This window comes from Melospiza melodia, chromosome 3 (genome assembly GCF_035770615.1).
Source record: "Melospiza melodia melodia isolate bMelMel2 chromosome 3, bMelMel2.pri, whole genome shotgun sequence".
In the NCBI taxonomy this organism is placed as follows: Eukaryota; Metazoa; Chordata; class Aves; order Passeriformes; family Passerellidae; genus Melospiza; species Melospiza melodia.
In genome coordinates, this window is record NC_086196.1 from 13,501,565 (window position 1) to 13,521,248 (window position 19,684).

The 19,684-nt window shown below is 38.2% G+C and overlaps 1 protein-coding gene across 3 annotated transcripts in view; it reads right to left on the minus strand.

The window, feature by feature from the left end:
• Nucleotides 1–19,684, minus strand: part of ROCK2 (Rho associated coiled-coil containing protein kinase 2) — a 103,957-nt gene that overhangs the window by 49,333 nt on the left and 34,940 nt on the right. For all 3 annotated transcript variants that reach the window (XM_063150838.1, XM_063150837.1, XM_063150839.1), the window contains exons 2-3: nt 14,203–14,284; nt 3,582–3,682 (exon numbers count right to left, since the gene is read on the minus strand). In XM_063150838.1, coding sequence (XP_063006908.1) covers nt 3,582–3,682; nt 14,203–14,284 — 183 coding nt within the window. The remainder of the gene's footprint in view (nt 1–3,581; nt 3,683–14,202; nt 14,285–19,684) is intronic.

Here is a 19,684-nt window from a genome sequence, read left to right on the forward strand (position 1 = left end):
ACAAAGCACTTAATGAAGAAAAATAAACCAGCAGGCTAAGACGACCAGTGCTTTGCAACACTAAGACATCAGACAGTAGAGACTGAGACTCAGACCATCCTGTAGCACCCAAGCACAAGGAAGTGTTAACTTTGTTTTAGTTTTCTCTTCCAGTGCATGAGAGCAGGTCAGTCTGCTGTGTCACTGCAACATTACAGTCCTTCATGGTTAGACCTGAGAGAAGGAACTAAGGATAAGTTTCAATTTCCAATCAAGATGATTTTCCACAAGTGAAAACAAACAAGAGGAACTCAGGATGTGCTTTCATAAATAACTGTTTCTGCATAAACCAGAAGTAACATATTAAGTACTATAATTCAATTTTTCTGTCTGCCCTAGACACCAGTCACTTTTATTCACGGCACTGTGTAAGAGAAGTGATCTGGTAGCTGGCAATCATTGTTTTAGCTTTCCCCATCAGTACAGACCCAGCAAAACCAGAAACCAGAGCACAATGTAGAGTTTAATACTTCTGGATTTATAAGGAAATTGTTTCTCCACCACAGTGAGATGCTCAGACCATAGTCATCTGATCTCTATTGGACTATTTTTAAAATGTTTTGGAGAGGAGAGGAAGAGGAATAATCAAGACTTTAAAAAAAAATCTAGCTGTAAGACACAACAGTAGAGAATGTATTTCACTTTCTTAACAGAATCTGGAAAGCTGATTGCTTCAAATCAGTTCTTTAGCAAGAAAATGTTATACTGGAGCAGAAGACTTATGGAAAGCAAAATTAAATGAAAGAGGTCATAGCTGACTATTTTATGTTGCAAACATTACAAGCTAACAAATGAGCATACTAATAGAATCATTAGAAACATATAATAATTATTTGTGCTGAAATTTCTATGCACAATAACACATACTGATAACACAACATTCATTAATTTAACTCATGTACTTAATCATGTTTTATTTATGGTTCTTTCTGTATTTAATCCCCACTGAAGCAAATTTCTATTTTGATCACAGAAAGCGTTGCAAAATATTTTCATTACCACAAATCCATCATCTGCAACAGTGGTGTCAACATTTTGTATGGAATAGAAATAGATAGAGCTTAGCTCAATAGTTTAAACTTGTCCCATACCTTGTGAGGCAAAAAATGGAGGTATGTATGTCCACATCACCAGCTAATATTAGTTCAGATCTGCAGTTGTATTTATTAGCCCATTCCTTTTCAGCTGTAAGACTGCATAACATTATGATTTCTACTTGTATTTTTACTCTCCAGAAAAAGTGTTCTTTTAAATTGACATGAAGGAATGAAAACAAATAAGTTTCTTTCCAATACCAAGGATTCTTGCTTTTTTTGAAGGGCTTTTTAGAGTTTTTTTAAAAACCCCATGACAACAATGCAGTCCAAACCCCATCATTGTATGACCACGTTATTAGGCATTTTGTCATTACATTTTAATGTTAGGGCAAATGAAAAATAATGTTTGTCTTCAGATCCCTCAAAGTGCCCAACTGCAGTATGTACACTACAAAAAGTTACCTCTTCTTAAAAATTCAAATTGTATATGACATGGTGAATTACAAAAAAGAGTTTCCAGAACAAATCAGGACATTTTATTTGAAATTAATTGTTAAAAAGAAAATAAAAATAAGTTAGAAAAAAGCTTCTGTTCTTAAGAAATACACATATGAAAACAATGTATTTTCATTTTTGAAGCACATCAAAAATATAGTTATCTTGGACACTTCCAGGAAATATGAGTGTGACATCTAAAAACAGCACATGGCTTCTGTTATTGGGACTTGCTCTTTTTCATCTCCTATCCCCTCAACAAATGGACAAGGAACTCTGCTCCTTACAACTTGATTTTTTACTGACTTCACATGCCAGTGCATAAGGAGCATCTCTATTCACTGCTCCATGTGGATTAATGTAAAGATACAAATGTCTAATAAAAGACTTTAAAATAAACCATTTGATGTGACTGTCATTGAAAAGACATGGACTAGACTGCTTTCTTAAAAACATCCTGCAGCAGCCCCTTCACAAGAAAGTAAGGTTCTGCTGAAGGTTTTGGTTTTGATTTTAGTTTCTTGCCTACAAAGATAGAAAATCGTGCAAGGTTATAAATATACATAATAATTCTTTAAAGTCTTGCTATAAAATGAGGATATTTAGAAATACTCCATTCCATAGTTCATTCACTCTTCTGGACAAAGTGTAAATGACCCTGACAGAAAGAAAGAGAGGAGGGTGCTACATTCTCATGCTACTAGACTTGGATGAAGATTTCTTTAAAAATGACATAGATGAATAAAACTTGCTGATTAGATGTTGCTATCTGCCATACTAATCACACCTAAATTTGAAAATTAACCATGAGTCATGCAAACAACATTAGGCTAATCAGAAGAGGTTTTTTTCAAGTTCCAACAAATTTCAACAACACTAATATGGAAAATACAAAGAATTTATAAAAGGATCATAAATTTATTGCCATTATACACTGTGTCTCCTACAAGCCCTTCACAGCATAGATCTTACCACATTCGTCAACAAAACTCCAACACATCTTTTTTTTCAAAAATTTTCCAAAATGGTTATACATTACCAGACAATGTGATTTTCCAGTTTCCTAGGGCAAAATTACCACAGAGCAGTAAAATATCAGCTCCAGGTCAACAAGTACAAGCAAGAGAATAATTTTTGTTACCTTGTGGTAACAAGATAACAAGCTTCAACTGCAGCACATTAGTTGCTCCTCTTTCCATTAAGCTCCTTTATACCTCTCTTCCTCTAAAAGTACTCACCCAGAAAATCACCATGGATCAGCTGGTGCACAGTTATCTGTTAGCTCATGATAACTTGTCCCTAATGTTTGTATTTTAGATTCTATCTGGCACTTACATCCAATACTTATTTCAAAACTGACATATCAATCCATCTCATACACAGGTTCACATTTTTGTGCCAACTTATCAGACAGTAGGACTTGGAAGTCCTGGGAAAATCAAAATTAAATGAAAATCAGACTACATGTGATACACCAAGTTACTTTTTGTAGCTTGATTACCTTTTTTTTATAACAGAATTTCTCTGCAATAGAAAATTTAAAAGTAATTTTATTCATAGTTTAGGTATTATATTGCATACAATGTCAAGGGGACAATGTTACAGAAGGAATCTTAAAAATCCTGTGAGTCATGTCACTTAACATATAATGCAAGCATCACAATTATAAGAACAAAACAAAAATATTTTGTTGCAGTGTTTGCCTGCTCTTTTGTAGCAGGTTTCATATATTATACAGTGATACTTGTGGCCAAAAAGATTTAGAAGTGCCATGGACTGCCTTTTTTGATTTTGACCAAAGGATAGAAAACATTCCTGAGTTCTTCCCTTCCTGTCCATCGTATTTTGAACTCAGATTTACTGTTTACTATGCACAGAAACAACCTCTCAATACAATGAAAATTACACTTGTTCTTTTTAAGAAGAATTTTTAAATATAAAAATGAAGATTGAGGAAGTTTTTGGTTAAAGCTGTTAATATCTCTAAACATTAAATCATTACATTCTTACCAGCTGCACTTCTCCAAAAGCCCCTCTTCCAATCACCTTAACAACATCATAGTCTTCAGCTTTCATTTGTAAAGCTCGGATTTTTTCCACAATCTTCTCATCTAAAACAAATCAAAAAGAAATTGTGATAATGCATGTATTAATAGAATACAATTTTAGCTATGCATTTAGAGTAAAAAAAAGCTATTTTTATTCAAATGTTTAGAGCATTCTTGGTAACTGTTGAAATCTGTAGTCACTGTTAATATCCCCTTTCATTATTCTTTGGAAACCATTAGCTGTCTACCTTTAGCTGTAACAAATGAAATATCTTTCATATTTTGCTGACTCTCATTTCACACCTCTAATAATCACTCACAAGCTTATGGGAAGATTCTGGTAATGAAGAGAGCCAGAGATGCCTATCTGGAATTTTCAATCATTCCTTGCTACCCGCTGCACTCCCAGGATCCACTGACACTCCACTGCTAATGCAAGGTGGAGTATGTGGTAGGCAAAAAGCACTGCAGGTGTAACCTGCTCCTGCACACCTGGAGGGTTCAACAGCACTCACATGGCAAGCAATGTGACTTGGTAACCTTCATGTACAACTGCAGATCACACAAAGATCTGGCACATCCACTCACCCATTCCATATGAAACATTGATTCAAGTTTACAAATGTGTAACTGCTGGCTATCTCACACTGCTTTTTTGGCGTTCACTGCATGTGTAGTTCAACACTTCTTAAAATGATGTCTACAATGCTCTGTTCAGTATTCTTCAGATAAGTACTGCCTGTCAGAATGTGTCTTATGAGCAGTTGTGAGAATCTGTAAAAGGGAAAACAATGAAATTCTGATCTCTGACAAGTTCTAAAAACATACAAGGTCCTAGACTTTTTAATCTTGTAAATGAAGCATGCTATGAATGCGTTCCCAGCTAAATGCATTTTTAAAATCTATTCTTATTATGAGGACAAAAGATCATCTGAGGCATGACAAGCTCCTACACACACTTAGAGGAAGAAGAAAACAAAGCAAAACAGGTGGCTGGAGCAAGAACTCTACCAGGGAAGAGTATGAAATTGTATGAAAAGCTGTGGATACTTAGATTCAGAGAGGGGTAGAGGTTTATATACTGCGAGATCCCCCTTTAGGGTCAAATACCATGGAATTTTATCCCTAGAAAAGAGGATCTCAGATCTGAATACCAGGGAGAAAAGGATGAGAAATACAGTTAATGCAGTATGACATTAAAGATGACACGGTCTAAGGGAGTTAATGATAAGAACATCTAGTAAATAGATTAACCATTCCTACATATTCATGAAGAGCAACTTGGCAGGCTACAAGCAATCCAAGAGATGCCTGACTATCAGGAACACTTCTTTTCTTCCAAACAAGCAATAAGCCAGAAGGCATTTTACTGAGTTACAACCCTCAAAACAACCACCTAACTCACACCAGACAAAGCTCTCCTTCTGCAGAGTCCTCTGAAATCAAAAGGTGTTAAAGTACAAGACTCAGCCATAAGAAGTGATACCTGTCTTTCAGTTAGGGATCATATCAGTAGCTGTGTGTGCTGTACAACACAACACAGGGATTTCAGTAGCAGAGACCCTTATGTCTAAGTAGGGGTGCAACAGAAGTGGACAAGGAGACACTCTAATTTATTATTCACAGACAAGAATGAACTGGTTCAGAAAGACAAAGTCTGTGGCAGACTTGGCAGAAGCAACTGCAAGATGGTGGAATTGAAGACTTGAACAGACCTGAAGAAGGAAAATAGCAGACCTTGGACTTCAATCCAGAAGAATCGAGCCAGACTATGGCTTGTTTGGAAAACTCTGGCAGGATCCTGTGAAAAGCTGCTGTGAAGGGCAGAGGAGTGGGCTGATCCTCAAAGATGACACGTTCATAGCACAAGAACAGTCTGTTCTAGTTAGCTATTGAGCTGTTCCAGTTAGAAATCGAGCAGGAATGGCAAGGAGCCAGTCTGCCTAAATGGGCAACCTCTGCCTCAACTCACCACAAAAGGTAAAGATATGGAACATGGAAGCTGAGTTGGGTTACCCAGCAGGAACCTCTCAAACTGGAAAAGATGGAATTGGGAAAACCAAGCTCAGCTGGAACTGAAACTAGCCAGGATTATGAAGGGATACAAGAGATTCTATACATACATTGGCCATAAAAGAAAGACTGAGGCAAATGTAGTCCCACTGCTCCCAGTGTGGGAGGTGATCTAGTACCACAGACATGGAGAAGATCAAGGCAGTCTATGCCTTTTTTGCTTCACTTCACTCTCAAGCCCTGCTCAGGAGCCTCTCAGGTCCAGTGAAGCAAACTTGGCATATACCAGGTCTTGAGACAATACAGGATGCATCCAAGTGTGCTGAAAATACCAGTCAAGACCATTACCAGGCTGTTCTCTATCACCTTTGAAAGGTCATGGCACTTGGAAAGGTGATGAGTGATAAAGCACAAATGCCACATCCATATTCTAAAGGGACAACAAGGAGGCTACAGGGTGGAATAGCAGCCTGACCACACTGCCCAAGATGATCACGGAGAAAAATCCTTCAGGAATCCACTTTCAAGAACATGATGCACATGGAAGGATAAAAACACCCAGAATGGATCTAGAAGGGACAAACTGTGTTTGACTACCCTCATTTCCTTCAATGATGAAATGTCTGTCTTGGTGGACAAAGGGAAGACAGTACATTTCCTTGACTACAGCATGACTTCCAACACAACATCTCAAAAGTATCTTTATAGCCAAACATGGACTGCACAGAGGAATTATCAGGTGAGTGGTAAAGCTGCTGGAGTCACAGCCAGTGGTTTTAAGTTCAAAGCTGATGCACTGGAGGGCAGGGTGGCTCCTGTGAGTGACCCAGACAGGATGAGTAACGAGTTGACAGGAAGCTCGCAGTTCAACAACAGCAAGTGCAGAGTCCTGTAGCTGGGATGGAACAGCACCACACAACGGAACAGGATGCACTCACCAGCTAGCAGGCACCATGAGAAACAGGACCTGACAGCCCTGGTGGACAACAAGGCAAGCAGGGAGGAATGAGGAGCCAGCCTTCCCAGTGACTGTGTGAGTATGTGCTGGTGAATGCACAGACAGTAACTTGAGGGAAGTAGATTTCCTCCCCTATCTGTCCTTTGCGAGACCATATGTGGAATATTATGTCTAACTTTGGGGTCCTCAGTACACAAAAAATACTAAACACTCCATGGCTTCATGGAAGACCACCAAGATGATCACATGATGCTCAAGAGAAGCTGAGAGAACTGCAATTGTTCAGGTTAGGGATGGGTAAATGGTTGGCCTCAACAGAAGTTGAAATGAGGTTTTATTTCAAAGGGATACAAAGTGAAAGGACAAGAGTCACCAGACAAGACGAAATACCAGAAATCCCATTTTGTAGGAAAAGAATAGTAAGAACTGGGGAAAGGTGCACACTATCAAGTAGAGCTAAAAGACTCCATCTATGGAAGTTCTCAAAATTCAACTGCACAAGAACCTGAACAATCTGATGTAACATCAAAACGGGCTTGACTTTGAGCAGAGTTGGACCAGCTGGCCTCCAGAGATCCCTCCTAACCTGTGAACACAAAATGCTACTGCAAGTTTCTTCTGAAGAAAAGACTGGATGTGACAGGGAAGGGGAGAGATTAATGTTACAGTGAGGGAATGATCTGCTAATAAAGTTGTAAGGACAGAGGCAATTAAAATCTCCAAAAGTAAACAAATCTGCTACATTCAGTGTACTTGTAAGACCACAGTAATTCAGTGTGTCAACAGGAAGAGGAGTTGAGAGAACTGTGATGTTGTTTCCATACAGAATCATGAAAGCCTGGACCAAAAGCATAGGACAAAAGCAACAGTGCTTCACCCACACAAAGTTTATTATTTTTGTTAATAGCATGAATTAATTTTGCAGATTGCAAAGGGAATTGCTGTGTTTGGAGCTGCTGATCACAAGCCCTGGTACTAGACAAGGAAGATAAATACAAATTTACAGGAAGCAGCAGTAGAGAAAAACTTCAAGTGACAGAGAATGTGCAGTTACACGTTTGAATATAATGTTGCATCTCATTACACACAGGAAGGACATGAGTTTATTTTAAATGTTTCTGACATGTTTCAATGTTTTCAAATACATGAAATAAGCAGAGATCTAAACATGCTGAAAAAACAGTGTGTAGTTTTATGCAGTTAAATATTTGAGAAGAAACTCACAGGAATACTTCTGTATAAGGTAGAAACTATAAACAAAGTCACTACAGCTCCAGTGAAACTCCTCAAGCATTAAATAATGCAAACAAGCAATAAAACCCCGAAAATATGTTAAACAACCAGGTGAGGAGTTACTAGTTTTATCATCCGAGTGAAATGCTGAGAATAGAGAAATCCTACTTGCTTTGCTAAAAGATGAATAGAACGGCATGGCATGGCATGGAATAGAACAGTTCGAAGGGACCCACAGTGACCACCACTGCAATTGTCTGACTATTTCAGCGCTGACCAATAGTTACAGGCTGTTAAATGCCTCTAACACTGACAAGCTTGGGACATTACCTGTCTCTCAAGGAAGCCTGTTCCAGTGTCTGACCACCTTCAGAGTAAAGAAATGCTTCATCATGTCTTGTCTGAACCTCCCCTGGTGGAGCTTTGGACCATTCCCATATGTCCTGTCACTGCATCCCAGGAAGCTGAGCTCAACACCTCCCTCTCCACTTTTCCCCTCTTTAGAGAGCAATGAGGTCACTCCTCCTAACTCCTTTAAAGTTTAATAATCTCAGTTAATAATACCACATAGGGATGCAAATGTTGCAAAGGTATCAGTAATACAGATGGATTGTCTATTTTGGCATAAAATCTTATGGATATGGAGCAGATAATCAATGCATGGAACTAACCTGAAACAAAAAACTGGGGTGCAAGAAGGCAAGCTTAGATTAACCCTGAAGCCACATTGTAATTGTAACATAGTGGATCATAAGATTTAGTTCACTATCGCAAAATGTGACCTAATCCAGGGTGCAGGAGACCTTTTCATTAGCAGCCTTCTTATAGTGGTCTGAATTTTCAAATTTCACCCAGATGAGTTTGAAAGTTTTGGTATCTGTATGCATGTCTCATGAATTTGCAACAGCACAAAGATCAGCAGAAGAAAAATATTATGTTTAAAGGAAGGCATTAGGTGGACTCCCCAGCCCCAGGATGCAATGGAATCTCATAGAAATATTGTGACATTTAAATAAAAGTTCTAAAACATGAGAATACCATCACCTATCACTCGATTTTCTTTGTTAACACAGGAAGGACCAGGAATGTTAGATACAAAGAGTCTTTAAAGACAACTTTTGATTTACTATATGAAAATGGCATTATAACTTTTGAACAAATGAAGTTTCACTTTCTGAAAGGGCAGAGTGTCTGGATCTGTTGCTGACAGCTGGCAGCAAGAATGTGGCTGAAGGTTGCAAATGCTTGTGAAAATGGAAAAAATACCTTTCTAGGACAATAAAGGGGGATAGGGAGGAAGGAAAACCCCAAACTTTTCTGCCTTTTAAGATTTAAAAAAAGGTTCATATGCAGGTTATTTTCTCTTAAAAAAACCCATGTGTATCAAGCAGTTCTGGGGAGTGTATATAAGACGAAAAAAATTGCAAGGGAGTGCAATTTTACCCCACAGATCAGACACAGTCAGTCAATGAGTGCTGCTATGGAGTATGTTAAGTCAAAAGTTGCTGCCCTAGGCAGAAGTCCAGCCAGAAGTTAAACTGAAGTACAGCCAGGAAGTGCTGCAATCCCACAGCTGAACAAAACCAAACAGAAAGCACAACAGAAAGACTGAAGTAATGAGGGGTGCATCTGTAGTGTCTGGTCAAAGTGTATGAAGAAGAAGAAGCTGCTGGAGACCTTGCAGAATCAGGAGGAACTAGAAGGCACAGCTCCAGACAGGGTAATGCTTCCTCCCTCAGAGAAATAAAAGGGGAACATGAGAAATATGTTCTCTTGCATAGATGGAAAAGAGCAGAACACAGGGAAACAGAAGGCAGCAGCCCTCTCTGGCTTACAGAGAACACATCCCTAATGTAATGAAAATAAACCTGATGGCAGGGCTGAATTGCTTTGTATCTACCAAGTACCCAAAAGGGAATGTGGTTAATGACACTGACATATAACTTGTTTATACATCTAAGACATTCTGTCTTACACACTGTGGCTTCCACGCTCTGCTTGGGAAAGTTGGTTATTTGATACCTCTCCTATCCCTACTCCTACCAGAACAAAATCATTAAGAATGGAACTGGAGCCCAACCTGCTGAGGTGACAGTGAAGACCTGGCAGGGAGCTGCCTTAGAGAAGCCAAGAGAAAACCAGAGGACCAATTAGCTCCTTAACTCAGTGGAAGTTCTACAGTGCACTAAATTCCCAAGATAGCAAATGCATCTGACATTTCATGAGTGCTGCTGACAGGAAGGCCAGAGCACACAGAGCTGCAGCCCGGGGAGGCACTCACACCACACGGGGTGACACAGGTTCCTGTCGGTAACCACAAGGCTGGGTAGGGTTCAACAACTTCAAATGACATAACAAAATGCAAGGGGAGGAACCAGAACTGTTGATTTTGCAGGAAATTAATCTTAACAGTTGCATCTTCCGAGTAAGCAGTGTCTGCTTGGAGAGGAAAATGGCCAAAGGAACTTTTCAGGGAGTTTATTCAGGGAGTCCAGAAAAACTGGTGCACAGGTGCCACATCTCTACTAGAAGTCCCTTCTACTGTAAATACATCCACTGTCACTACACTCTACAAGTCTGCCAACTACATAACATCAGCAAATCATTTTAACAACACAGGTTTCCAACTCTTGAGTGATGCTAAATAATGCACAGAAAAATCACTGATCCATTTAGGGAGTCAAGACTTCTGGGTTGTACAAGGCCTGTTTATGGCACCCCTCTCTATGCTGCTATTTGGACTTACTCAAAAATCCATTTTTTGTGCCCTTCTATTCATGATGATAAGAATATAAATGATTAAATATTTCCAGCTATTGCTTAAACCTGTCATTTAACTATTTCAGACTAAATTGCATTGAATGGGAGATCACCAAAAAAGGCACAAGCCACTAAGACATGATTCAACAATTGGCAATCTTAGATGGCAGAAAAATTGACTTGGAAGAATTTACTCAACCTATTGCCTTTGCCTGGATGACAGAAGCGGAAAAGACCAAGAAAGATTTGTTACACCAAGCCCATGCTGAAAAACTCAGCTTCCTTTTCTAAAATAAGCTAATTAGTTTTTGCTCTCAGAGGGTTATGAGACTCCTCTCATTGTTTTGGGAATTAAATATTGCATTACGTTTTTCTGTTCCATGAATATGCCAAAAAACCAGAGCAATTTAAAATCAGAATACCAACAGTTAATTAAAGCAACAAAAAACTGAAAAGAAATGGTTGTATTATGTCAGATATTTAATGTGCCTCTTCCAATAAACACAGGCTAACTTTGGTTCAGTACCTTAGAGGAAGTGGGAAGAAATCAGAATTGTAAGGCAAAGCAGGCAATTAAAGAATTTCTTTCATATCAAACAAGTGAAGAGACTGCTTTGGTGAAGTGGTCACAGAAACAGAATACATCAAACTCCTATAGTGTGGACAATTAATAAACTGCCTTTGTGAAATAGTTGAAACATTTGAGTTTCAGCTTGCAATTATGAGTTAAGCTAAACATAAATTAATGTCTCAGCTGAAGTGCAAGCTGTTTCATTTTTAAATTAAAAATTAAAAACTATTAATGAAACATTAACCTGAATAGTAATAACTTGACATAGGTTGGAAATAGGGTGTATACAAACCCCTGGGATTATGGTGGGGAAAAAAAATTATCTCTCAAAATGTTATTGTGGAAGAATTAAGTGATTAAACTGACTGTAAGTGTGATAATTATTATTGCTCTCCACAATTTCTGCAGCCTTGTGTAATGTGGATGAGCAGGATGGCAGTGACTCTGCTTTGGCTGCCTCACTGTGCAGCACAGGGTAACTCCAGGAGGCCCTGCCAGCTCCAGGCTGGCCTCAGGAAACCCTGGGGAGGGACGCAGGCTCCAGGCCCCCGGCACAGACTGCTCAGCAGAGTTTGTCAGAACCTTTTGACAGCAGCTCTCAGCTGGGCATTTGCAGCAGCTCTTCAGATGCTGAGAAAAATCACAAGAGACAAGAACTCACTGTTCCTTACCCTAAGAAGGCAACAACTTACAGTTCCATAAATTCTCAATACAGTTCCCAACTCTTCTTCCAAGCCCAAGGTTGCAAGAGGCTTCAGCAAGCACGTGCCACACTCTTTCCAGTGACACCTGCTACCCTCAGAATAGTTTCCAAGAAGACCTGAGCTATGGGTTTAACAATTTTAAACTGCATAAAATGGGGGTGTCAATAAGAACCCAGTTGTCCTGTTTCTTCCTGTATCTGAGTGGCTCATTTTGTGCTAGCACAAGTATCAGTGAAGTGAAATGAAAATCAGAAACTGGTCTTTGCTTTTATTTTGCCTGACTAGTTTTAATAAAAAGAAAAAATGAAGCCTGACTGTCTGCATTAATTCTGCTCAGTTTCCCTGTGTGGTATATAACAAACCATACAACCACCTGTGTCAGAAAAGACTGAAATGAATCACTGTGGCAGGATTGATTCTTTCTTTTGCAATATCAAAATAGTACCAGCCTTGAATGTTTACAAAATTCTCATTTCACAATTTATTTTTTCCCAAAGTGTAAATCACAGAAGATATGAAGCAGTATTTTTATTCTCTCCCAGTCAGTACAGAAACAGCAGAGAAGTTACATGTGTGATTCTCAAGCAAGATGCACTGCCACACGATATGTTGGCCAAAATAGTCAGGTGTAGCATGCTTTTTTAGAGTTCAACAGGTGAAGATGAAGTGTACCCTTAAAAACTCTTTATTAGCTACTGTGAATTTTTTTGTAACACATCTCAAAATTCTTTTAACTAGTATCTGGCTATTTCAACAGTATACTGTCAGGTGATTTAAGAATAAAAAGGCAGTAATAAAATTGTGAACAAAAGTATATTTTCATGTTTCTGACATTGCTGGTAGCCTCCACATCACATAGGATACTTAAAAATATTTACTACAACAATGATAGAGAGCCTAGAGGAGGAGAAGGAGCAACAGCCTCCGAAAAAAGGGAGACAGTCAGCCAGAATATTCAGGGGCTGCAGAAAACAAGCAAGAAAACAAACAAAAAACAACCAATCAAATAATAACCAAAACCCCAACCTGCTCCTGAGGTTAAATTGTTTTCCCACAGTTACTATTTCTAATAGTCAAAGGACACCAGTCTTCTGATCAGAGAGAGGCTTCTAATTTTGTTCTACTGAAAAAAATAGTAATGTAAAAGCAAATATGACCAGCTCATAGAATTTGCTGATAAATGTTATTTATGTCATTTTCATAGGGGTTTCCCCTCACTTTACACATACAATGCTCAGTTGCAAATAACAAAGATACTTAAAATGCTGTTACAGACCCTTTCTTTCATAAATATCTACTTGAATTCCTTTGAACTCAAACTGAAAATAATCCTAAAGTATGCCTCTATATCCTAATCTGCTCTTTCTTATTTACTGTATTGTAAGTGATTTCTCCAAATGAGACTTTACTGTAAAAGCTGTGTGTCCATCTACAGGGCTCTGCTAAATCTCATGGAGAAGCACTGAATTCCAAACAAAGAACTCACCACAAATTACTACACCAGCCACTATTTAAGTAAAGAGTTTGAGTGGATATTCCAAGGAGTCCCAGGGCAACAGAGGACAAACACATACAAGGTCTTACCAGTAAAGAATTGAAAAGGAGTTGCTAATAGGACTGCATCTGCAGAAACCTAACCTCAACATATGCAATAGAAAAGTTTTTTTTTTTTAAATATACATCTCAAAATAGGCTCACTACAAAGCACAGTTATTCCAAGAAGGCTTACTCACTGCAAATTACAAAATAATCTGCTATTTTTACCAGAAAAAAAGTTCTGCTTATATACAATAATAGAAAACACTTCAAAACCACAAAATACAGCTATTTTGATGTAGAATCATATGCTTAATAAACTCCAAGATCCTGTCTACAATTAACTTGGGGAGAATCACAAACATTTATGCAAAGGTTCAAAAATGAAGCAACAGATTTTAAGGTACAACAATTTAGTTTTAAAAACCCACAGAACACTTCTCTGTTAGATTCAATATGACTATGTAAACAATGTTGACTTCAGTGTAATGAATTCCTGAAGAATAATAACTAGGATATACTTAGCAAGTTATGTAGCTACACATATGTAAGATAAGAAAATAACATTAAAGGGGTTTTCCAACTGTATTTAGGAAAATAAAAATCTGGTATTTTCCAACATATTTTTACAATACAACAACTCCCTTAAATGAAATTTCTCTCAGTAATAAATGGTCCTCCAAAGCCTTCTGAAGCTCAGATTTATAAAAGTTAGTAGAATAACTATGAGTAATGCATTTCTGACCACTCAACTTCTTATGATTGAGATCACAACAATGTCATTGTTTAAGAGCCACTTGCAACTTACATCTATTTAAAAAATTATCAATGTTCTTGTTCTTCCTCAGCGCTGGATAATCCAGATCAAGGACCAAAGAATTCAAGCCATCCTGAAAAAAAAATAAAAATAAGTTAATTGAATTCTAAAAATCTTAATTAACAACTTAAAATTACTGCACTGAGACTGATTGTACATTATTCAAGCACGCATTACATTCCTAGTAGGCAAATCAAACAAGCTCTCAAGTATGTTTATAAACCAGCAGAGGAGCCAACACACACTGACTGGCTCCAAGCTCTATAAACAGTACAGCTATATTACCACTGATTAGTGGCACTGGGACTAAAACTGGAGTAGTAGTTTTAATCTAAATCAGTAAGTAATCTCACTCATTAAACACTGATTTAAGATACTGAGTTCAGTCAATCCATTTTTCTTACTTCTGTTACACTTTTCCTGCAAAGACTTTATGTTTGTATATCTATATTATTGCTTTGATCAAAGTCTCTCTACCTTCTCATTCTGGACATTCAAAAACCAACCACACATTTTTCTTGGAAGCAAGACGTGACCTAAACCTAAGAAGACAATTCACCATGTAATTCAGACTCACAACACTAAAATACCTTTTCTAAGTGACTCAACAGTAGATGAGCCAGAACTCTACATGCTGTTCTGCTATCCATTATCAGCAGAAAACAATTGAGACTCCTAAAATGGCAACGGATGAGATCACCAAAACTAAACTAAAAATAGTATTTTAAATGCCTGTTACAAGACTTTACTCAGTTCCACCTTTCTGCAGCCTGGAAAAACTCAGAAAATTATTCTTCAAACACAGAGACCTTTCCAGTTACACAGGGACAAATAAAACTAAAAATTAGCTTCAGATACTAAGAGCAACATACACCATTCATTGTCAGCAGCTCCAGTGTTCAGCCTGAACTGGCAGCTTTATTCGTTGCCCTAAGAACAAAATCCTGAGACTGCTTTTTCAGGTTTTTGAGCCTGGACGGGGCATCACAGAGATTTAAGTCAGAGACCACATCATGTTTATTAATAGGCAGCCACCAGAACTAGACAGCTTTTCGGTCTTCTTAATAACTGAGGCTATAGCTAACAACCTGCTGATTTAATATTTTTATTAATATATCTGGAAATGCATAATTTATTGCAAATATTACTAAAATTATTATATTCATTTTAATAATGTGTCTGGAGAGATTCAAAGGCAACACCTAAGATTATTAAATACATTTTGAATGCTGCTTTGTCCTAAATAAGCTCATACAAAAATAAGACCACTTCATCCGTGGCAGTATCAGTTTACATCACAAAACACATTAGTGGTTAAGACAATTTCCAGAATGAAGAGATTTTATTTATTTATTTATTTTTGCCTCCTAACAAATGAAAGTGTCTTGGAAAGTGTCCCAGACATGTTGATAGAGTATAGGTTAGACAAATGATTAAAAGCTGGTTGAAAGACTGGGCTTGGGATCAGTGGCACAAAGTCCAGTCAGAGCTGGTGACCAGCAGTGCACGCCTGCACTGGCACTCCTCATGGACACAGAAGGTTTTCACAAAGGTCAGCAAGGGGAAAAGTCAAGTCCTGCTGCTGGGGAGGAAAAACCCCAGGTACCAGCTATAGGCCTTGGCCTGACAAGCAGGAGAGCAGCTTTGCAATGAAGCACCAGAGGGTCCTGGTGAGCAACAGGTTCCTCTCTACTCTGCACTGATGAGGTCCCACCTGGAGTGCAGTGCTCACTCCTGGCCTCCCAAACCATCAAGGGCAGGGATCTGCTGGAGTGAGTCCAGCAAAGGGCCAGTAAAATTAAGGCACTAACACATTTCTCCAAGAAATAAAGGTTCAAAGGTTTGTGACTCTGCATCCTGAGAGGAGAAGACTCAGGGCAGGGGAGCTCATCAGTGTCTGTAAGTACCTGATGGGAAGGACAGAAGAAAAGGCACTGCTCATTGACAGGACAACAGACAATGGACATAAGGTAAAACATACAAAACTCTATTTTAACACCATGCTCTTTTCTTCTGAGTGGTCAAGTACTGGAACAAACTGCCCACAGTTTGACTCCACAGAGGCTCCACCAGTGGAGATATTCAAAATCTGACATGGCATGGTCCTGGGCAACCTACTTTGGTAGACCCTGCAGTGAGCAGGGTGTTGGACTAGACAATACCAAGAGGTCCTTGCCAAGCTCAAACATTCTCTAACACCTATAATATTTCCACTGCTGCACAGAAAAAAGGTGGAATTTTACTCTTGACTGTAACCTTAACTGCTTTGGTTGTTTTACACATCAAGTTCTAGAACTTCCTACCAGAAGGAAGCATAAGACAGTGTAAATAAGCAAACAGAAAGTCAGTCAAAAAGGCACAGTAGGTGCTTTAATAACAGTAAATATAGGAATTATTTCAGCCTTGACCATAACAGCTCCTGCAAGACACATTAAGGAGAAAGGAGTGATGCACCAGGACATCATACTCATCTTTCAGAGGGACAGAACACTTACTACTTATTCCTAATTTATATGACACTTTTACAGAAGATACAATAAAACCAAACCGTTGTTATATACTTATGGACTAGTCACTACATGAATTATACAGGTAATGCCCAATAATCTGGACAAATCCAAGAGAAAGTACTAATTTGAGAGGACTTCCTGCAAAATAGCATCATAAAATCCATACTACACTTGATTTTGCAAACACCACCTTCAAAAAAGGGTACCTCATTCTGCAGTACAATGTGTCTGCAGAAATATGGATCCTCACCCTGCAAATATGGATCCTCACCATGCAACACCCTGGACCATGCTGAATGCCCTGGTGGGAACAGCTGGGCCACCTTTTAGGATTTTACCCAGCTCAATGAAGCATCAATTCCAATTAGATGACAGTCTACACCAAACTCCAACATTATTCTTTCACTGCTACTGAGAAAATACTCTCATGATTACTAACAACGGGGTAGACACCTTAAGGGAGATGTGAAAGCACTCTGAGCTGACAAAAATCAGGAAGGCATATTTTTGTTCTTCCTATTTTGGAAGGGAAGAGAGGTAAGGTCACCTGATGTCTTAATGCTTTTCATGTTAAGATATTTTAGTGGTTGACCAAGAAACCCATATACAGTGTTCATGAGTTCTATTTTATGCAAAACATCAGGGGAAAGAATAGTTATCACCCCCCAAAAAATTTAGTGAAGTTGGATTACAGGGTCCAAACCAATCATACATATTCCAATTTAAGCTGAACTGTTCATTATAATTTCAGATGTCACTTTTTTCCCATGTGTCATTCTGATTCCATGGCTTTTCTGTGGGCTATACAAACTGAGAAGCATATTTGCAGCTATTTTTTAATTAGCTCTTTTTGCCTCTTTTTCATGGGCTCTAGGTAATAATTTTCACAAGTAGTTATTAATGAAAGGAAATTGGAGAACAGCACAACTGACTATTTTAGCTCTTTGGAAGTGTCCTTACCCTAGACCACAGCCAGATACAGCTAGTGTCAAAGAGAGGTGATAAGTATAATCATCACAAGGAACAGAAAGTGTGTCAAATCTTTTTTAGCCCTGTGAACAAATCTTATACTCTTTCAAAGACAAGATTTTAAGCTTTTAAACAAAATTTTAATGTACAAGATTTCAAGTTCATATCAACTTGTAATCTATGAAAAACTTGTCTTGCACACTAGCATTTTGTCAAAAGCTGTTTCCTTAAATCTTTACATTTTCATTGAAAGACCTAATTTATATTATTTAACAGAAAAATCCCTACAATTAAGAAGCTGGGTCAAAAGATTATGCAGTAAAACAGACAGTTGGGACTGAAGAGAAGTAATCCAGGAAATGACGTGTCCTCTGTCTAGGCCTCCCAGATAAGTCACTTCAACCAGGAAATATGCCATTAAAGGGATTTCACTGCTCGTTTCTGCTTTCTGCTATTACAAAAGACTCTGAGCTAACAGGCCAAAAATAGCAGCTCCCAAGCAAAAGCATCACTGGCAAAGACAGATCTGCCCCCATCAAGAGCCTTTTGCTGATGGCAAACATGCTGAAATGTTTTCCAAGAGAAAAGACCAAACTTGATAAATTTTGCAACACCCTCCTACTACATGAGGAGCAGAGCTCTTGGCCACTCTGACAGCAGTCACCCTCTGTGGACAACATGGAGCCTGCCTTCCCCAGCAAGCAGTTTGCACTGTTTACCAACCTCAATGAACAGGCATGAATTGAATAAAACAGGCAAGAAAAGTTCATGAAATACAGGAACTAAATGTTTATGTTCTTCTCTGACAGAAGGGTCAGTGACAGGGAAAAATACTAGTAGCTTCTCAATAATGAGCTTAATATTAATTCCAGGCAACCCCACAGAAGCCTTCACCAAATGAAATCATTCTGTGTTGGTAAGAGTTTCTGATATTAAAGTAACTGTTTGAACCTGTTTAACATTGATATGTGCATGTAAACTCCACTGGCTGTCAAAAGCAGCTTTGGCTATTTTGATTCATTCCTCACTTTCATGATGTGAAAAAAATAAAAACCAAGGCCAAATAGTGGATGACTGAACAGAAAAGGTATCAGTTACTTCAGGAAACAATTCATAATCCTGCAACAACTGGAAAATTTAAAAAAGTCTGATCTAGTGAAAGATGTCTCTGGCCCAGACAAGTAGCTGGAATAGATGATCTTTCAAGGTTCCCTTCTAACCTACACTCATGAGATCCTATGGAAATTTCACTATGCCATTATTTATTAAAAAAACTAAAACAATATTCCTTTCCTTTTCCAAATCACCAAACAAAATTTAATAAAATATGCTGCAGCAAAAAGTAAGGATAGAAAAGTCTTGTAACATCACATTGCATTTTTTTTTAGCTGAGCCTAAATTATTTTAAAGGCAGAACTACCCAATTCTATGAACACAGGAATTGAGCATCTAATGACTCTTCCCCAGGACTAAACCTCTACTATGTTCTTCCATATGTCAATGGGACCCTTAAATAATTCTGGTCTTTACCAAGCAATTACTTCTTTCCATAACACAGAAGGTACATTTGGATGCAAGGTGAGCAGCTAGTAACAACATAAAATAGGAAAAACAACAGAAAGATCATATGCAAGGCAAATGCAGCCTTTTCCCTGCTCAGTGATCTCTAGGCTATGTTGCAATTCACTTTTCTCTTATTAAAGTGTTAGTAATCAGTATGTGAAGGAATAATCTGGCCATGATAATGCAGCTGACATTTACTGCTGGGAGGTCTTGCTATTCTAGTTCTTTAAGAGTTTTATATTAATTAACAGATTTTTAAACAGTATTGGGTATGTACAGTTTAGAAACCTAAAAGCAGCAACTGTCCACAAATGAGTATGTAAATGCTTAACAACAGGCTTCACTTACAATCTGATTTCTGTACATGAAGGTAAACAAATACTGAAATGGTTTTAATGTTGTCTACTAGTGAATACAGGCAAATTTTTCTT